The sequence below is a fragment of the Barbus barbus genome, assembly GCF_936440315.1.
Source record: "Barbus barbus genome assembly, chromosome: 12".
Lineage (NCBI taxonomy): Eukaryota > Metazoa > Chordata > Actinopteri > Cypriniformes > Cyprinidae > Barbus > Barbus barbus.
The window spans coordinates 24,404,510-24,423,962 of NC_136740.1; the positions used below are offsets into that span (position 1 = coordinate 24,404,510).

General features: G+C 36.0%; 1 protein-coding gene across 1 annotated transcript in view; it reads left to right on the forward strand.

Moving 5' to 3' along the window:
* Positions 1 to 12,630: 12,630 nt before the first annotated feature.
* The window catches only part of LOC306878012 (ER membrane protein complex subunit 2), a 33,535-nt gene continuing 26,712 nt past the window's right edge, over positions 12,631 to 19,453 (forward strand). Inside the window, exons 1-4 of the mRNA XM_079430091.1 lie at positions 12,631 to 12,893; positions 13,992 to 14,105; positions 16,606 to 16,670; positions 18,335 to 18,420. Of these exons, the coding sequence (XP_079286217.1) occupies positions 12,854 to 12,893; positions 13,992 to 14,105; positions 16,606 to 16,670; positions 18,335 to 18,420 (305 nt within the window). The 5' untranslated portion in view covers positions 12,631 to 12,853. The remainder of the gene's footprint in view (positions 12,894 to 13,991; positions 14,106 to 16,605; positions 16,671 to 18,334; positions 18,421 to 19,453) is intronic.

The following is a 19,453-nucleotide window of genomic DNA, read 5'->3' on the forward strand; positions in this document are numbered from 1 at the left end:
AAAAGCGTCACACAGCATCAAAGGAAACGTACTGCTTTAAATTGAATGACAGTTGCTCTATAAAGATGTTTACTCCAATAGAATGTAATAGAATAAAGTTAGCAAAACAGAATACTATAGCCTAGTTTAAATTATAAAAATTACTCAGCTGTGCTCAGCACTTCTAGAAATGTAATAAGTAAAAATAAGTAATAATACAATAAAATAAAGTTAGAAAAAATGAAAACAATTAGGTTTAATAATATAAAACTTACTCAAAAACAGAACAGAATTAATGTAAATAAAATATGATTGTAATAATACAACTTGCTAATAGAATAAAGATAACAACGTTATCTAAATAAAATGTAATAAAACAGAGCAGAATAAATGTAAAGAATAAAAATTGATTTTAAGCAAATAAAATTGACTTCATTATTATCCTACTCCATGCTAATAGAATAAAGATAACAAATAAAACAGAATACAATAGAATTTGAAAATAATTAGATGTTTTGCCCTGTTAAAAAAAATAGAATTTTATCAACAAAATTTATTTCACTAATTTATTTTCTCTGTGATAATAGAATATAATAAAGATAACAAATAAAACTTATATAACAAAAGGTACTCAATCTGCACTTCCAAGAATAAAGTTAAATAAATGTAAAGTTGAACACATTTGAATATAATTTGGTTTAATAATTACTCTATTGTAAAATAGAAAAGAACAAAATTAATTTAAAGAATAAATATAATTGTATTAATGAAATTGACTTGACCACTCTGCACTAGAATATTTGAACATTTGAATGCATTAAAAAATAAAATAGTAAAAGTACTTGTACACCCACAAAATATAATAGGAACTTTACTAAACTGTACTCAATATGAATAGAATAGAATAGAACAATCTCAATACTCTGATATGTATTTGTAAAGTCAAATAAGAGCTATGCTTATAAACCTTTCAATAATTTGACAGCAGAATTGATACAATAAAACATTTTATTTACATAGAGGTCATGTTTTGCCAAGTAAACTTGCTGAATTTTGAAAATCCTGCTGAAATAATGGGCCTCTTCCAGAACCCACTGAAATTCCTCCAGCAGACAAGTATCAGCGAGAGTTCACCAGGCCCGGGGAAAGTGACCTCTCTCTGGAACACAGAGCTACCTTCATTTCAAGATCAAAACAAAAGGCAGGTCCAACAGGAAAAAAATCACTCAATGACATTACTGTCAAAATAATCATGCAATATGGGACTACCTCAACTGAGAAATTGAAGACAGGAGCAGAAGAGCATCCAGCGGGTTTTACTCCTCACTTCAGCAGCTGTCTCATAAAGATGCCCATGTGTTGGCCATACACTGCATAGAAGAGCCAATATTATCTCCTAAATGGTCATCTATAATAGGTTCCACCAGCACCATGTTTACTTGACAACCACACGGCGCTGTCCTGGATCCCAAAACAATTTCCCTCTTGTAACATTGAACCTTTCGTTTCTCCTGACTGTGGAATGAGTCACAAATGCAAAGCTGTCACTTTGGCCAACCCTGTTTAACCGTTCACCCCAGGCGTACTTAGAGTCTGGAAGGAAAACAACAGAAGTATAGTTAAAGATGTCTTTGTTTGAGCCTATATGTTTGAGAACTTTATAGTTAAACATTTTTGCTGTATTTAATACTTTTGTTTGGACAAACTTTTTCACTGATTTTGAATAGCATTTGGTGACATCGTGTTGGTTTTGAGGTTAAAAGGTTGAAATGGTTTCTAACGTCTCCCTTTGAAACATGGAAAAATCACATCGAAATGTCACGCTTGCTTTAGCTACGAGCTAATTTTCACAGTCTTTATGTGTGCACAAGGTTTTCTCTGCAAACCAGTCATTTGATTTTTTATTGATTTTTTTGCCGTTTTTGCAGTCACACCCACCATACATTCCCAGAGTTCATGAGTATCTCCTTTTGTCTAAATAATTCAACATCAATAATGTGTTTCATGCATGCACACATATGCGCTGTGACAACCTTGGGTTTTTTTTTCCAAAAGAAAAACAAGGATCTCATTTATTTAATGCTCTTATTTTACTTATTTGCTTAAAAATTTTCAGTGAGAAAATTTATTTTCCCCGTTTCAACAATTTGGCACATCAAGCCTATAGCTGGCACTCGGATTTGGGAAGGCATCCATGAAAATTCTTGTGAAATTATTATCCATGGCATAACATAAGTAAATTACTAGCTATAACTAAGTGGTTTGGTTTAACTGTGCAAACAGGCAGCATGTCGGGCATTGCAAATGCTTTGGCACTTAAGGTAGAATTATTTTTCCTCAATGTCCCTATCTAAAAAGTACATGTGTTCCAATGTCTCTTTCAGGAATCAAGGTGTAATTATTTATATGAAAGCGACATAAACATAAGATGCTAGCTCATAAAGTCTTTCTAAATTGGAGACATTTTTGGTGTTTTAAATTCTTATTATATTTCTAAAAATGATGAGTGCAACAAATGATATTTCAGGGCGAATGCAACCAATATGCTGAAATCAGCAAACAAAATCAACTGTTTTTTTTATTTTGCTTGTAAACTTGATAAGGCAATGACTTCCAGAAAGAGTCCAATGCTGGCAAAGACTGCTGGAAAAGGAAGGAGCAATAGGTTAAACACCGCAATAGAATACTAATTAACATTAAGACTACTTTTGAGAAATTAATTCTGAGGCCAAATTGCTCTGGTTTCTCCTGTTTCAACCAGCCAATCATTTTAATGAAGGAGGCCCTGGAGCACAGCATTGGAAAATCCACGTTTACCCGCTCCACCAAACAAGACTGAGGCTAGAAGAGTCAGAGACAGTGAGCGTGATGAAAATTCACTTTTTAGTTCTCTTGCATGTCCGTTTAAACTTGAATCAAGCTAAATTCATAATACAAAACCTTTATATTATAGCATGAGTGCATTTTGCTTTGACGCAACCTGTTTGTGACAGATGAGGAAATTGAGAAATAATATTTCCTGAAGATTGACACGTTAGCTAACACTCCAGAACATATGAAACCATTGCTTATTAATATTTGTGGTTACAGACCTTGACAAAAAACCACTAGTGACTAATACAAGCCACCAAAACACCTTTGAAGAGCAGGCTGCAGATTTCAAGTCAAGGTGACGCTGGTGACCCATAATTTACGCAATGCAAACGCAAGCGGACACGAAAAAAAGTTTTCTTGGCGTTGATACCTCCTTAACAGGTCATTTCAACACAAATAGAGCCATTTATAAAGAGGAACTGTGTTTTACAGTGAATCATACCAAATTGTGGCTTTGTTAATGCACGGGAAACTGTGAGCGCTAAGGTGATTAAATCACTGATGTTCCTTTGAGGGAAACGTACCCATTGCTCCGGAAAAATAAAGACCTTTGTGCATTTGCAATTGGATGAAGTTAGTAAACCCAAATCCCTCTGGATCTTTAAAGTCAGTTTCTTAAAAAGAGGCCTAAACCTAACCTAAATTTTTATAACCTTATTTGACTGACGAAGTGTTGAATGAGCTCATGGTTAAAGGCCTACATTTCCCTGCAAAGTGCTGCAAATCAATTTGATGTAAAAAATGGACTCAATTAATATATTTGCAAAAGTATCTCCCTTGATGTTTTTGGACATAGAGTGTTTATGTAGATGGAAATGAATGGTTTAAATGTTTGTGGTAGACAGTAAAATGTTTGCAGGAAAAGTTCTGATTGCCCCAGATGTTGTTGCTTCTTTTTTACAACTCTTCTGTCTGGAAACTACACTATGCAGATGCTCCACAACACGTCGGAGTGAATGCTGCACGCCTACGCTCCATCTCCACCCATCCCAATGAGAAAAGTGGTGGGTATGACCACAAAAATAATAACTTGCACAATTAAGTATTCCACTCTGAGTGCACACGCACAAATGTACATTTTTCTTCCTTTCACTATCATAAACCTCAAGCCTCAAAATAAAAAAAAACATCACCTTACATGATACTTGTAAGTAACAACCACTTCTGCATTTTGTTTTAAATCAATCACACTTTACCATTGCACATAGAGGCTTACAGTTTTACATGACCATGTACAGCCATCTATAAAAGCACTGGTACTGAGTGGTTTTGGTACTGGTAACAAACAAACAACAACAACTTCACAAGAAAGAAAGAAAGAAAGAAAGAAAGAAAGAAAGAAAGAAAGAAAGAAAGAAAGCATTGAACATTACTTTATATAACGTCACAATAAGTAAATAATAAATAAATATAACATTGTGTTATGCCACTTCACAATTAAAGTAAATAAGTGAAATGTTTTATACAACTTCACAATAAATAAAGAATGAACAAAAAATAATGAAAGCAAAACAGTGAACACTGTTGTACCACTTCACAAAATAAATAAATAATAAAAGTAAAGCATTGTTAAACCAGTTAACAGTAAGTAAACAAATAAATAGAGCAAAACATTAAACATTGTATTATACCATATATATATATATATATATATATATATATATATAAATAAAAAATAAATATAAGCAAAATATTGTTATACCACTTCACAATGACTAAATAAATAAATGAAAGAAAGAAACATTGAACATTGCATTATACCTTTTTATAATAGATAGATAGATAGATTTTCAACTCTTATTTAAAAAGACGTGTCTCAGTGCAGTTCATGACGTTCAAAGAAATAAATGATCTAATGAAATAGGATGATATACATAGCAACACATAGCCAAACTTTCCGTGAAAAACCATTCCCCACTGATAGCTGCGTTATTAAGTAGAAGACAGTGCCAGACAAGTCATCCAGCTGCTTTTCATTGTAATATCAAATGAATCCAAATCAATTGCCTCTAAAGATGAATGCCTCCATGCATGATACCTCAAAGTCAAACCTTCGCTCAGGGCCTCAATAGCCTACCAGTGATATGAATTCAAATGCCCCCCCCCCCCCCCCCCCCCCCCCCCCCGCTTTTTAGATATGCATCACCTCGCTTATTGGATGGGTTTAGTGATAAATTACCATCCCAGACCCCTTATTCCGTGCCTGATGCTGACTTCAGCACTGTCGTATTTGATGCCATTGGACTTGGGTTATCTGAGGAGCCAAGGGGGTGAGCAAACAATGCAAACTCACACAGAACCTCCCATTACACCGAGCACACTGAGACAACATCTGCACCGCACATGTAAGCCAGAACACAATTGCTTGCTCTGAGAATTCAAATACAAGACTACACTTTAAATATTTTAATGATTTAATGGAAAAGCGGAGTGTCCAGTAATGTTTTTCTGGATATGTAAGTGCATTTGAGTGTTTGTGTGAAACTGTAAAAGAAACCTCCACTAATAAATATATATTTAAAGTAATCAAGTGCATGTAAAAATGAAGATTTCATTCTTCTTTAATATTTAGATTTAAAACGTTTTTATTACCTTTTCTGTTAACTAATTTTAAATTGCATTTCTGCTATTGTTGAATTACCATGATTGTTTTATTCCATGAATAAATATGTCCAATACTGGGGGGTATTTGTCTGGTTTGTCTGGTAGATTTGTTGATAGCTAGTATATCGATTAATCTATATTAAACACGTTTAGCAAAACTTTGCTGTGTGCTGTGTGAAAAACCTGTGATAAAAAAGACATGCAAGGTTTAACCATAACACTGAGAAAAGGAAGATAAATTTGGTTACAAAGTTAGATGGTCCTGCCTGGGTAAATAGCAAGGATGAGGCAAATATGAAGTAGCTAAAAATTCAAATGAAATGGTGCTAAGTTTGCATTTTTTTAATGCACCAAAACCTCAAATGATTGCTGACCCCCTGAGGACATATATGTCTTCAGTTGCAACAATAGCAGAGAAAGGCCAGACCACTGCTACTTTGGGCACTGAAACTTTGGGAAGACCTATTTCTGTGGAGAATCAAGCAGTGGTCTTGTGAAATCATTGTGCTTCGGCTGCTCTTCACCGCCAGAGTAAAGTTGAGGAAATTACAGACGTGCTATAAAACAAGCTGTATTTCCAGCGGTTTCTCGTAATTGTGCTTACTGTTAACAGAACTGGTGACAACAGTCATTTCTTTGTATTGGCATTGCTACCGTAGGTGTCCTGTATCGTTTCTGATGTGGCTGTGATTTGCTAAGCCTAGCAGATGCATGGGAAGACTCTAAAACATCTTTATAGATGTTACGAACCGAGACCAAGAAGTGACAGTGGCATGGGTGAGTTGTGGGTCATGCTCTGTTGCCCCTCACATATTGAAGACAACTGAGGCATGACCCATTCTGTCGCAGGAAGTGTTTTACTAAACGAAATGAGTTCCAATTGAGGACGGCGAATAATGTGCAGTGTCGTGAGCTTGAAAAGTATTTCACAACAGGAAAAAGGTTTCCAGGCTGTCAGCTTAAATGAGGTGCTCCTTGGTTGTGGTTTTACAGCTTTAGAGCACATGTTGGAGTGTAGAGAGACAATGCAATAGCTTTTCAACAGGCCGTTGTTTTTTTCCAATCACATCTCCAGTAAATGTGTCGCCCCCAAGTTTTGGGGCGATATTACGAATCAAGATTACAAGCACATTCATGGTAACGTCTAGTTTGTCACAAGCAATCTTTAATATTTATAACCTTTTTTCCCCAAGTATAAATTTTAAATTTAAAGTGTATAATATAAATTTAATTTAAATACATTTTAAGTATTAATTTCAGAAAATAATTACAAATTAGTGTGTAGGTGAGGCTTTTTTTTTTAGAATTTTCTTCTTTTTACTTATTTTGAATTTCTAACAACATTTCTAACAACTTCTTGGCTTTTCAAAAGTCAAATTAACAGTTATTATAATTATCATTATCAGCCCAAACTATATATGACTGTAATTTATATAAATAATATAACCACCCATTGATTGATTGATTGATTGATTGTTTGATTGCCACAATAATCATTGTACTTAAAACCAGATGATTGTTACCCATGTCATGTTTTATGTATCAAGTCTTGAGGACTGTGTATGCTGTTTTGTAAAATTCAATATGATGTTATTTACAACCCGAATTCCGGAAATGTTGGGATGTTTTTTAAATTTAAATAAAATGAAAACTAAAAGAATTTCAAATCACATGAGCCAATATGTTATTCAAAATTCTAATTTGATGCCTACTGGTCTCAAAATAGTTGGGACGGGGGCATGTTTACCATGGTGTAGCATCTCCTCTTCTTTTCAAAACAGTTTGAAGATGTATGGGCATTGAGGATATGAGTTTCTGGAGTTTTGGTGTTGGAATTTGGTCCCATATTTGCCTGATATTGGTTTCCAGCAGCTGAAGAGTTTGTGGTCCTCTTTGACATATTTTTCGTTTAATGATGCGCCAAATGTTCTCTATAGGTGAAAGATCTGGACTGCAAGTAGGCCAATTCAGCACCCGGACTCTTAAGCCATGCTGTTGTAATAGCTGCAGTATGTGGTTTTGCATTGTCCTGCTGAAATACACAAGGCCTTCCCTGAAATAGAGGTTGTCTGGAGGGAAGCATATGTTGCTCTAAAACCTTTATATACCTTCCAGCATTCATAGTGCCTTCCAAAACATGCAAGCTACCCATACCGTATGCACTTATGCATCCCCATACCATCAGAGATGCTGGATTTTAAACTGAACGCTGATGACACGCTGGAAGGTCTCCCTCCTCTATAGCCCAGAGGACATGGCGTCCGTGATTTCCAACAAGACCAACCGTCTGACCATAGAACACTTTTTCTCTCTGAAACAGTCCATTTTAAATGAACCTTGGCCCACAGGATACGACAGCGCTTCTGGACCATGTTCACATATGGCTTCCTTTTTGCATGATAGAGCTTTAGTTGGCATCTGCAGATGGCAGGTCAGATTGTGTACCGACAGTGTTTTCTGGAAGTATTCTTGGGCCCATTTAGTAATGTCAATGACAGAATCATGCCTATGAGTGATGCAGTGTCGTCTAAGTCCCCGAAGACCACGGGCAAAGGTCTTCGGCCTTGTCCCTTACGCACAGAGATTTCTCCAGTTCCTCTGAATCATTTGATGATGTTATGCACTGTAGATGATGAGATTTGCAAAGCCTTTGCAATTTGACATTGAGGGATGTTGTTTTTAAAGTATTCCACAATCATTTTACGCACTCTTTCACAAATTGGAGAGCCTCTGCCCATCTTTACTTCTGAGATACTCTGCCTCTCTAAGATATCCCTTTTATAGCTAATCATGTTACAGACCTGATGCAAATTAACTTAATTAGTTGCTAGATGTTCTCCCAGCTGAATCTTTTCAAAATGTCTTTGCTTTTTCAGCCCTTTGTTGCCCCCATGCCAACTTTTTTGAGATCTGTAGCAGGCATCAAATTTGAAATGAGCTCATTTAGTGGATAAAAGTGTAAAATTGATCTGTTTAAACATTTGTTTTGTTTTCTATGTTCTATTGTGAATAAAATATTGGCTCATGTGATTTGAAAGTCTTTTATTTTTCATTTTATTCAAATTTAAAAAAACTTTTCCGGCATTCGTGTTGTATGTTTCAGAATTGCACTTTGCTCCCCATGTAAAATTATCACCAACACATGAGATGAAGCACATATTATTAAATGGATTAAAACTATGTAAATAAAGGCATTCAATTTGTGTAGAACATTTGTGAAATTGATAACTTGATTGATAACTAAAGCAATTTGGCAAGTTTGGTAAAGACATTTACTAAATGTAAATGATGGCCTTTAACTTACCGTTGCCTTTTTACAAATGCCACATTTTTATACATTGTAAAAGAAAAAGAACGTATTGTTTAACATTTAAATTAACTATATTCTAGACAAATATATTTAAAATGAATGATTCAACTATAATACACTGGGCTACATCAGTGAAAGTCATTTTAGGAGTCACATCGGGAAGAAATAACTCTTCAAGGTACTGCCCATTTTCCCTTTGACAGTGTATAGTGTCATTTAAGATGCGGTTTGAATTTAATTTAATGAGAAAGAATGACATCCATAAACTCAATCCAGCAGGATGTAATCCTGCGCATGTGTTGACAGACATTCTACCATGACCAATTACACTTTTAGACCAGGTTTTATGTCAGAGGATCAGACGAGAGTTGACTATTTTTCTTGGCACTGGAACAAGAGGTGTGTGACACACTTTAGTGTCTTTGTATGTATGTGTGCTGGAGCCAATAAAGAAAGCGAGAAAGAAAATGTGCCACTTAATAATTGCAATTTGCCACAACGACCAGGTCTAGAGGTCAAAGGTGCCGTGGAAGAAGCTTCATTACAACAAAGCAGGCACACAGTTGAAGTCATGTGTATGATTTGTCTAAGATTGAAAGCGATCCTGTCAGGCTGGGGTCGAGATTTGCTTTCAAAGCAAATACTGTTGTAAATGGCATTTGCCTTCATTTTCTGTAATTGGAAGATATTGCTTGAAGAAGAAAAAAAAGATTGGAAAAGCGCAGCGGTTGTTTAAAGCCACAGAACAGCTCACCCATTGCTCCAAATTGCGTCTTTATAACTGCTCGTGTCAGAGATCAGTAGCCTTGACTACTTCTGTCAGAAATCAAAATAAAATGTCTGAACAGAGTATTTCAGTGAATTCCCTCTTTCTGTAGAAGTAGGCATATGAGGGGAAACACAGGTCTACCTCATGTCACATGTGGTGCTGCAAAAGCATGGAAAAATACACACACAGTAGTTAAGCAGCACAATTTCGGTTTTCAAATGGCTGCTATTGATCTCTCCTTATGGTGACACTTCTGGCAAAAGCGGTGCTCCAAAGTAAACACAAAGCATGTGCTACCTTCCTCACTTCCCGTAGACCCAATTGTAAATGAATCTGATGCCTCTAAAGAGCTTGTCAGACCTGTGAACACGAGGTGTCTTCTGCGTGAACTGGTCTGACACACAGGTCAGCTGTGAGCCCTAAGAGGGGACCTCGGATGCCCATTTTCCAGAAGTTGGTATGATTCTTTAGGGTTTTCATGAAAAATCTATAACATACTTTGGTTAAAATTTCTCAGTGGTAGTGTAAAACAACACCCTTTAAGCCTGTCAAAAACAGCTCTGTTCACAGCGACCCATTTCAGTGCATGTTCCTTTAAATGCAAATGAGCTCAAGTTTTCCCAGGTCTGCATGTGCAACAAGTGGGCCGGCAATATGCTAATGTTTCATTTTGACCTCAACACGAAACGACGTGGGATTCGTTTTATTAACGACTCATTTAAATGATTCAGAGTCATCTCTTTCTTTTGAGAGACAATAACTTTAAACACAGTGCACTTTCACTTGGCAGGACATTTTCATTCACTTAGAGCTGTGTTACACACTGCATGAAAGGTAATTTTCAAAAATCCATAATAAGGGCACTTTAACTTTAGCCATGTTCATTGTGGAAGTTGCAAACTAGCAGATTATTAGGAAAGCCGATTTGCAAAGATTCATAGAAAAAAAACCCATCTTCTGGAGGTGAAGCTGGATCACGAATTAGTCGTGCAAACATAGATGCATTTAGGTAGATAGGGGGGCTCATTCCCTTAAAAAACAAAAGTAATCCAATGCGTCTTCAGCGTCTCAGATGTCTGGAGTAAATGATGACTGCTATGTTCATTCGTACATCCAACAACAGACACCTCAATCACTTTGAAGACCTCAGTCACATTCTTGTCTATATCTGCTCTGGCTTCGAAACAATGGCGGACTGTTCACAGCTCACTCAGGGCAGGGCCTATGATAAAATGGCAATGACCGTCAACAGTTGTGGAAGGGGCCTGGGCAATGCTACATCACTTTGCCCAGAATGTGTGAATGGCTTGATCTGAGAAAATTGTGGGGATTTAAAAAAAAAGCACTGGGTGGATTTTTATCATTATAGGATGGTTGTGTACACACAATGCCAACACACATATAAGTTCAAATACCATGTAAAAGTGAATTTTGCATCAAATGTCCCCTTTAAAGTCAGAATGAATGGGAAATCACCCAATCAATTTTCTAAACGTATGTTATTCATCTTGTGAACAATTATATATTTCTGTCTTTTTTGACCTTCATAAAAATGTCATTACTGGATCTTCTGGTGAAACAACAAACTTCTCTCTGGTGATGTCTGCTAGACCTCTGCAGTCATTCTCAAATCTCCCACAATCAACTGCAAGCCTCAAGATCAACCGTCACTCTTAAAAATTAAGGTTCTTTATTAGCATTAATGGTTCCATGAAGAACTCTGAACATCCATGAAACCTTTCAAATGCAGAAAAGTTTCTTTATAGGGGAAAAAGTTTCTTTAGATTTTTAAAATGTTCTCCAAAATGGTCCATTTAAGAACTGTTCACTGAAAGGTCATTTGGAGAACCAAAATGGTTCTTCTATTGCATCACTGTTTAAACACCCCTTTAGAGTCTTAAGTGAATTGTACCAAGAACCCTACATTTTTTATTTTTGATCAACTGTTTCACTTGATTGTATGCCATAATTTGGAAGAAAGATCTGTATTTGCATTACAATGTGACTTTAACACACTGCCCTGTCAGACAAATACATTTTTGCTCATTCAAAACAACAAGATGTTCTGAATGAATGAACAACCTCAATTAGGGTGACAGTGTCAAACTTGATAACCTGGTAAATGTATACTAAATATGATAAAAACACCCCAATTAATATTTAGGGACTAGAAATGGTGAATTGTTTTTGTGAATCTGTTCCTGTAAATGAATTGTCTGAAATAATTGAATACTAAATGTATTAACTATTACCCCTTTTGAACCATACAGTGTAGGGTTAGTAGCATTGCCTTTTAGTTATTTCCCAACACTGCCCAGCAGCTAGCACTGGCTTGTTTTCTTGTGGTTGTTTTAGCTTTGCAGCAAAAAGCCTTATCCACATATCAAGTGATTGCCATCCAGGAGACCTGGAAATTACGAATCCCCAAGTCACCAGAGCTCAATGAACCGCACAAGTTATTTAGAGAGGATGACATTTTCTAGGTGCCCTTTTTACACCACTGCGCCAGCAGTGTCCTTTAGGAAACCTCGGTTAAACTGTACAATGTACAAGCGGCCACAAATAGTAATGACATCAAGTTTAGGTTGTGCTACTATAAACAAGCATGTGCTGAGTCCACTTGGTGAGTGCACTATGTGGTATACACAGCAGAGTAAATCACACACTGAGCCAGATCCACAGCTCCTTAGAGACCAATTGAGCACATAGAGAGAAAATAGACACAGCATATAAAACCACAATAACCTTTAGAAATGCTACAGTACGAAGACTTTCTATGGTAATAAAACAGACTAAACCTTATGAATTCAATATAAAGTCTATCTGTTCTTACTTAATCCGCATTATTTAGTTCATAAACCCGAGAAAACAAGAGACAAATACATTATTGAATTTTTAGAATTATTATTTATTTAGAATTGTTATTTAACTTTTCTAATTATTAATAATTAAATAGGCTAATTTTAAATTATTTCATTGTTACTGAGCTTTGACTTACATAATTGATTCTCCACATATTTTGAGTTATATTTATATATGCATGTATGCAATATATTTCGCTGTTGAAGTGGTCCATCATCTTAACATGTTTTAGTTACTCTTGAGTTACTGGCTAAATATTATATATTTAATACATTTTAATGCAGATTAACAAAAAAAATCCCCCTTTTGGGGTATTGTTTGAATATGTATGGATTTTGGATATTGTTTGATAATATGGATTTTGCCTTCGCTCTTCATTGACCCTTCTCACTTCGTTAACTGACGACGTCACTGTCATCCACCAATCAGCTCACAAGGGGCGGAACTAGGAAAACATGTCGTCTATATCGGAGCTCTACGATGTCAGTTGGGAAGGTAAATGGCTTTGTTTTCGTTAACAGCGGTTATTGAGATATTCAGTATCTCTCTATAGTAATTCTATCGATACCCGAGTAATTCATTTTGTACAGGTTTATGAAATATGTGCCTTATTTTTTGTGCTTTTCTTTGAAGACAGCATGCTATCTAGGTAGCCAGTTAGCTTATGAAGGCACAGCTTAGTAGCAAAACCTGTATTCTAGAAAATATAATTTTATGTTAATATAATATGAAAAGGTTCAGTGTGTATTTTACTATTATTTTGTGCTTTATTTAAAGTGTAATGTCGAGACGAAAGCGAAATAATAATGCAAATCTTTTTATGACATTTTGGTCTGTTATTTATGGTGAATCCTTTGTGGATTTGAGGATTTGCAAAGATCAGATCAAATGTGATATTGATGCACCTGAATAATATCATGTTCACCTACCATCAGACAATAAAGAATGAATCAGTTCACTTGAGATGATCATGATTTCCCGTTGTTTTTATGATAACACTAAATCTGACATCTTAATTCAGTGCATTGAGGTTTATAATAACCATCACTGATTAATTTAGATGAATTCATCACTGGTATATTATATGATGCATGACTTGCTCTTTAGTCACAACTTGATTTCTCAAATTGTGCTGGAGTGCTGGCAAACAAGGATTTCAAATACTATGACATTGAGATGTTACTTTTTACTTAAATTGATTTTCTGATCATTTAATTTGTAATGAGGGAAAATGAATAACTATGCATAAAATATGCATAAAATCATAATTAGTGCTGTCAGACCTTTGCAAACTCACTGTATGTGCTCTTATCTGATTGTAGTTTTTGTTTTTTTGTATTGTTAGTATTTTTTATAAAATACTGTCATCATGATGTTGTATTTTTCTTTTATAGACTGTCCTAAAAAGTTTTGTTTTGATTAATTTAAGCAAGGTATATAGTCAGAAAATATGTCCGTCTAATGGAGCACTTAAGATACTGAAACCAATGAGGAAGATTAATATAGAAATAATTAATTAATATTTGATGATGAAAATTAATTTGGTGATAAAGTTTCAGCCAAGTACTAATGTGTCTCTTTATTGCATTTCAGAGATGCGTGACAAACTCCGTAAGTGGAGAGAAGAGAATTACAGGAACAGTGAGCAGATTGTGGATGTCGGTGAAGAGCTGATTAATGAGCATGCATCTAAACTGGGAGATGACAGTAAGTACATTTACAGTAAACAAAAGCAAAGTTCTAAGAAGTCTTAAAACACAAATAACCTTTAGTCTCAGTTTATTATAAACTTAATGGCTTTTATAATTAGATCAGGTTTAGGATGATATCTGCCTGGCAACGATCAGATGCATTTCTTATGCGCATTCCTTCAATAGATGAACTGACAGATATTTAACGAATAAATAGGATGAATAACTATAACATTTTATTGCGTGGAACAATCATAGTCCTCGCAAAACATTGAGGTTATATTCCCATTAGGCAAATAAGGAACATTTCCCACAGCAGGCGATCTGAAGTCTGACAGTAATTGTCTTGAAATTTATTAAAGGCATTGAGTTTGTTACAAAAGCAGCGGTTTGATGGCTGTAGCGGCAGTGACTTAAAGTGGAATGAACTTAGAGTACAACTTCTCGGAAAGGGTTTACTATTAAAATGTGAGAGAAAACACTGAGAAGTTGTTTCTAAATTCACTCTTAAAAGTACTGCCACTAAAAACTAAAGATTTTTGTTAAATAAAAATATATACAGATAAACTCCACTAAGTGATAAGTTAAGGTTTTGCGGTCTGTAGAACAGTGTGGGCAATACAATTTCATTGGTGGAAGCCATTAACCTTTATTTTTCTTTAGGCAAGACTTTTGAAAATAAGCTGTTAAGGCAAATAAGCCAAAATGTTACTGAAGAATTTGGATCCATTAATGGATCCAAACCAGGGGAAAACAAAATGATAAAAACACATATGAAGTTGCTGAACACTGGCTTATTTGTCTCTCTAACAAAAGTATTGTCTGTCGAATGTCTGACCGCTTGAATATGACTATTGCAGAAGTTGGAAAAGAGCACCGATTCTTTTTTTCTTAAAGATCCGATAACAAAAAGACTCTTCAGTTTTTCTCTTGACATTGAAATGAGGTTATAGTGGAAACAGCAGAAACATTTCAGATGGCTTAATATTTATTTGCTTTGGTCAGTTATGGGTTTCTAAGCCAGACAAGCAGATGAAGTCCTGCAATCCTGTTGTCAAACATAGCCACTAAAGCCAAAACTCTCTTCAGCTAAAATCATTATCTCAGAGGTGATCCAATCCTTCATACTTGCTCTAAAACTCACTCCTATAGTTGACCATTTCGGTTTACCAATTGGAGAATTTGTGCTCTTTTTCTACACAAATCGAATTAAGAGGCCTTTTTTTCCTTTGTTCATATTGTTATTTTAAAACCACATGTAATCTCAAATAACTATTATTAAATGTCTTTTGGCTGTTTTGTAAGAGAACAACACTACTGTTTGAGGAATCGTAGCAAACAACAATGAAAGATCCAAGCTGTAAGTTGCCAAACAGCTCTCAGTAAGGCATTTACTGCAAAACATGTAAAAGCAAACAAAAAAATAACAAAGGTATTCATGGCTATTGGAAGCATTTTCAAATTTCTAGGTCTGTTATCTAATTAAGGAAAGAATGAAGCAAAGATCTGGGAAAGTCTTCTTCTTTTACTTCTCTCACAAATTGCACCTTGACACAGAAAAAGAGCACTTGCTGTGTGATGTGAGTTGTATTTTATTGATGCATGGTGAACTTTTATTTTTTTGTTGTAATTATGATTCATACTGTCCTTAAAAAGCAGGGTAAATACTTTACACAGCTTGTTTTTATTGAAACCAGCTCTTAAATTGGCTGTGAAACAAGATGGTAATTATCAAAGCAAGACTTGGAATCATAAAAACAGCTAAAAAAAAAAAAACTCCAGGCGTTTGTTTGTTTTGGCATATCAGTTTTTTCTTGTTCAGTGGGATTTTATTGTTCTTTCTCAATTAGCACATTTGAAATCATTCAGCCGATAGACTCGTGCATGCTTGTCAAAACACACTTGTCTGTCATGGAGCATTAATTTCATTAATTGGATCCATTAGCCAAGCCCCCTAATCAGTTTTCTTTATTGTAAATAGAGCAGCTAAAGCCACTCGCTTTGTTACGGTTGCCAGTTGAACATTAAACGTTGCCATCTTGGAAATTACTTAAGCATTTAATTGTAGGAATTTAAAATTCCTGTAATCTGTCAAAGTAACGACGCACTTCTTGGGCCGAGACGACGATAGCTGCGCAATTTCATCACATAACGCATGTCATGACGAATAGAGGGTGAAATTCGCTCACCCTTTGCGGTGTTTGACTGAACTGATACATAAAACTGATGAATACTTAAGGTTTTCTTGTCAAAATTCAGCGTCTTAGTTTTGTTTGGCGGCGTGGCGTGAATTTCCTGAGTGTTTCCACGAAACCTGCCAGCTCGCCCACACCCGGAGATTACGAAGATAAACTATGTCGCTGATAGATGCTAAAGATTGTCTTTTCTAATGATACAGAGAAGAAACGTCACAAAGGAGTTCACATAGCCTCGATGTTCATTTGTCATCTTTGCTAACATGATGAAAAATGGACTTCCTAAAATGGTGTCATTTTATGTTTGTCTCCTGTGTTCAGTTTGGATAATTTACGAGCAGGTGATGATTGCTGCACTGGACTGCAGTCGTGATGATCTGGCCTGGGTGAGTTTAATTTCAGTAACTTTACAATGGTACGCACTGTATACAGAAAGTTTTTTTCAAAAAGACGTTTCGCCAGCTGATCAATCGGTTTGTTTTTTCCAGTTGAAAATGCAATGTTTCGCATGTTTCTTTTGAAAAGAACAAAACAAATAAATGGATTAAGATTAAAATCAGGGATATTCCGGAACCTCCTTGTTGACTTGAGACACTTACAGTAGTCAGTTTGTGAGGTTCTTACCAGTGGCTAGGAAAACAGCGGGAAAAACCGTCTGTGTGCATGATGGGTCAGCTGGGCTAAGCCACAGAGCAAACTTTCCATCTGAACCAGGAAAACATTGGATTTGACAGTAACCATTCCTCACCAAGTCATGAGTGTGTGAAAAAACAGGGGCATGTTCATCTCAGTGGGAAAGAACTGGTAAAAGTAGCATCCTGCTTCTGCTTTTTATAGTAGCCAGTGTGGAATTGTGGGATCCCGCTGTGCAGTGCTCTGAATTCTCACCCACGTCACTTGCAATTTTTCAAGTCTTCCCTCACAGCTGTATGGCCGATCTGTTTATCATGGCACCCATGGACAGGAAAGTTACAGTTTCATTTTTTGGTCAGCAGAAACCTTAGCTGTAATATTGTCTTGTCAAACTAGTCACATCACACTTTTTAGAGTAGATCTATAAAGTTTTTAAATGATGTGGATGAAAAAAATGTACGAAGCCCACGTTTCATCACCCTTGAGAGTTGTAGTATCATTTTCAAGTGCTCTGTAATCCAACAGGCTTTGCATAGTCACTCAAACTGTGGTGCCAAAAATACATGAATTCTTTCTTTGGGCAAACAATTATGACTTGTGTTTAATGTTTCAGTATTTTTGATGTTAACCCTGTAAAGTAGATTTAAAAAAAATTGAATTATCTATTAAGCCCTTTAATATTAAAAATATGATTTTTTTCCTTTTTTGCATGTTTTTAATGTTAATCATTAACAATTTTCCTGAAACACTAACCTTTGAAGTATTTCTGTAGAATTTTTTGTTTTTAAAATTTCTCTCTGTTCTAGTCAAAAACAAAGAATGAAAGCAGGTTTTATTTAAATAATTAACACTACTGTTATAAAAGCTGTTCATTTGATCTTTCTGGGAAAAAAATATTATAGTTTCCTCAAAAATATTAGGCAACACAACTGTTTTCAACATTGATATTAATAAGGAATGTTTCTTCAGCACCAAATCTGCATATTAGAATGATTTCTGAAGGATCATGTGACACTGAAGACCATTACATTTGAAGATATATTAGAATAAAAAATATATTTTAATTTGTAATTATATTTCACGGTACTGTATTTAAAGTGTTTTTTTTTTTTTAAATAAAATAAATTCCTTGTTGAGCATCAAAAATTTATTTCAAAAACATTTAACTGCATAACTTTTGAACAGTAGTGTAAATTTATAAATATATTATTAATGTTTCATCTTAAAAACAAGCATACCCATTTTTTGGTTGATTCTCACACTGGCTCAACCGATAGCAAGAATTTACAGCAGGACTTTGACAGACCAGAGGAAGACCAAGAATGTTTGGAAAACCAATTTACGGAGACTGTTTGTTTGGAAAAGTTGCATGTTCGCTTGGTCAACCCCATCACTGTTGTTGTTGTGTTTTGCGTAGAGTTGCCTACAGGAACTGAAGAGGCAGTTTCCAGACAGTCACAGAGTGAAGCGATTAGCAGGGATGCGGCTGGAGGCTCTGGAGAGGTAAGCACCGCAGCACCGTCTTAACACCACGGCCTTGGATTAGCTACAAGGGAGGGTGAAGGGGAGGTTCTAGGACGTAAGTGGCAGGATGCATGGGAAGGGAGGCTGTTTATTTTGCAAACCACCGTTCCTTCTGCTAAGTAGAAAAGCGAGAGAGAACGGTTTAGCCCTCGGTAGTCCTGTGGCTCTTTTGCCTGAGCGAGGAATTCTGAAAACGGAAGTGGTCTTTCCCGCTATTATTCTGGGGGTCCCTCTATGCTTTTTTTCCCCCCTCTCTCTTTCTGTTTTTTTTCTCCCTGGTTGGGAAAACAAGGCCAGCCAGACCTGTAAACATAGTACCTATGCTCTGCGTTTCCTCTCCGAGAGAAATTTGCCCTGTCTCTCTGTTTGAGCAACAATTAAGAAGCTCATAAATTGATGTTAATGTATAGAGTTTCAGCAGGATTTCAGATCTGTGTCGGTCTGCGCACCATATCGTCGACATGTTTATCAGTTATGCCAGAGGCTGTTCCGTAATTGTGAGTTATTGCGCCTGCACGGTCAGATTAAATAAACTGCAAATTTGGGTCTAATTGCCATCAGACGCTCGGCTTAAATGAAACTCTCCCCTCCACTCCCACATGGTTGAATCCTTCATAAATAGAGTAAGTCAAAGCGGCTGGTTCCATGTGAGATGTGCCAGAGAATGATTGAGCTCTAATGTGGATGTGAGAAGAGAAGTGGCGTTGGAGCTCAATGATAATAAGAACCAGAGCTGCTTCTGTTGTTGGTTGCGGGCTGAAACAGGTTTTGATCATAAGACCGACTGCCTTGGCTGCACCAGCGTCAGCTTTGCAGGTTGTCCCTCATAAAAAAACAAGCTCGATTTCATCTTTCATTCGACATGACAAGTGAAGTGCTTGTGGCATTGTCCTCCCATTCTTCAGAAAACACTGTATGAGATCAGCATCGTAATTCATAACGTCTTTTCAAACACTCTGTGCTCTCCAACCCTCAGTTCAGGTTGAAGGGCCCGTCGGGTGTATTTTATTTA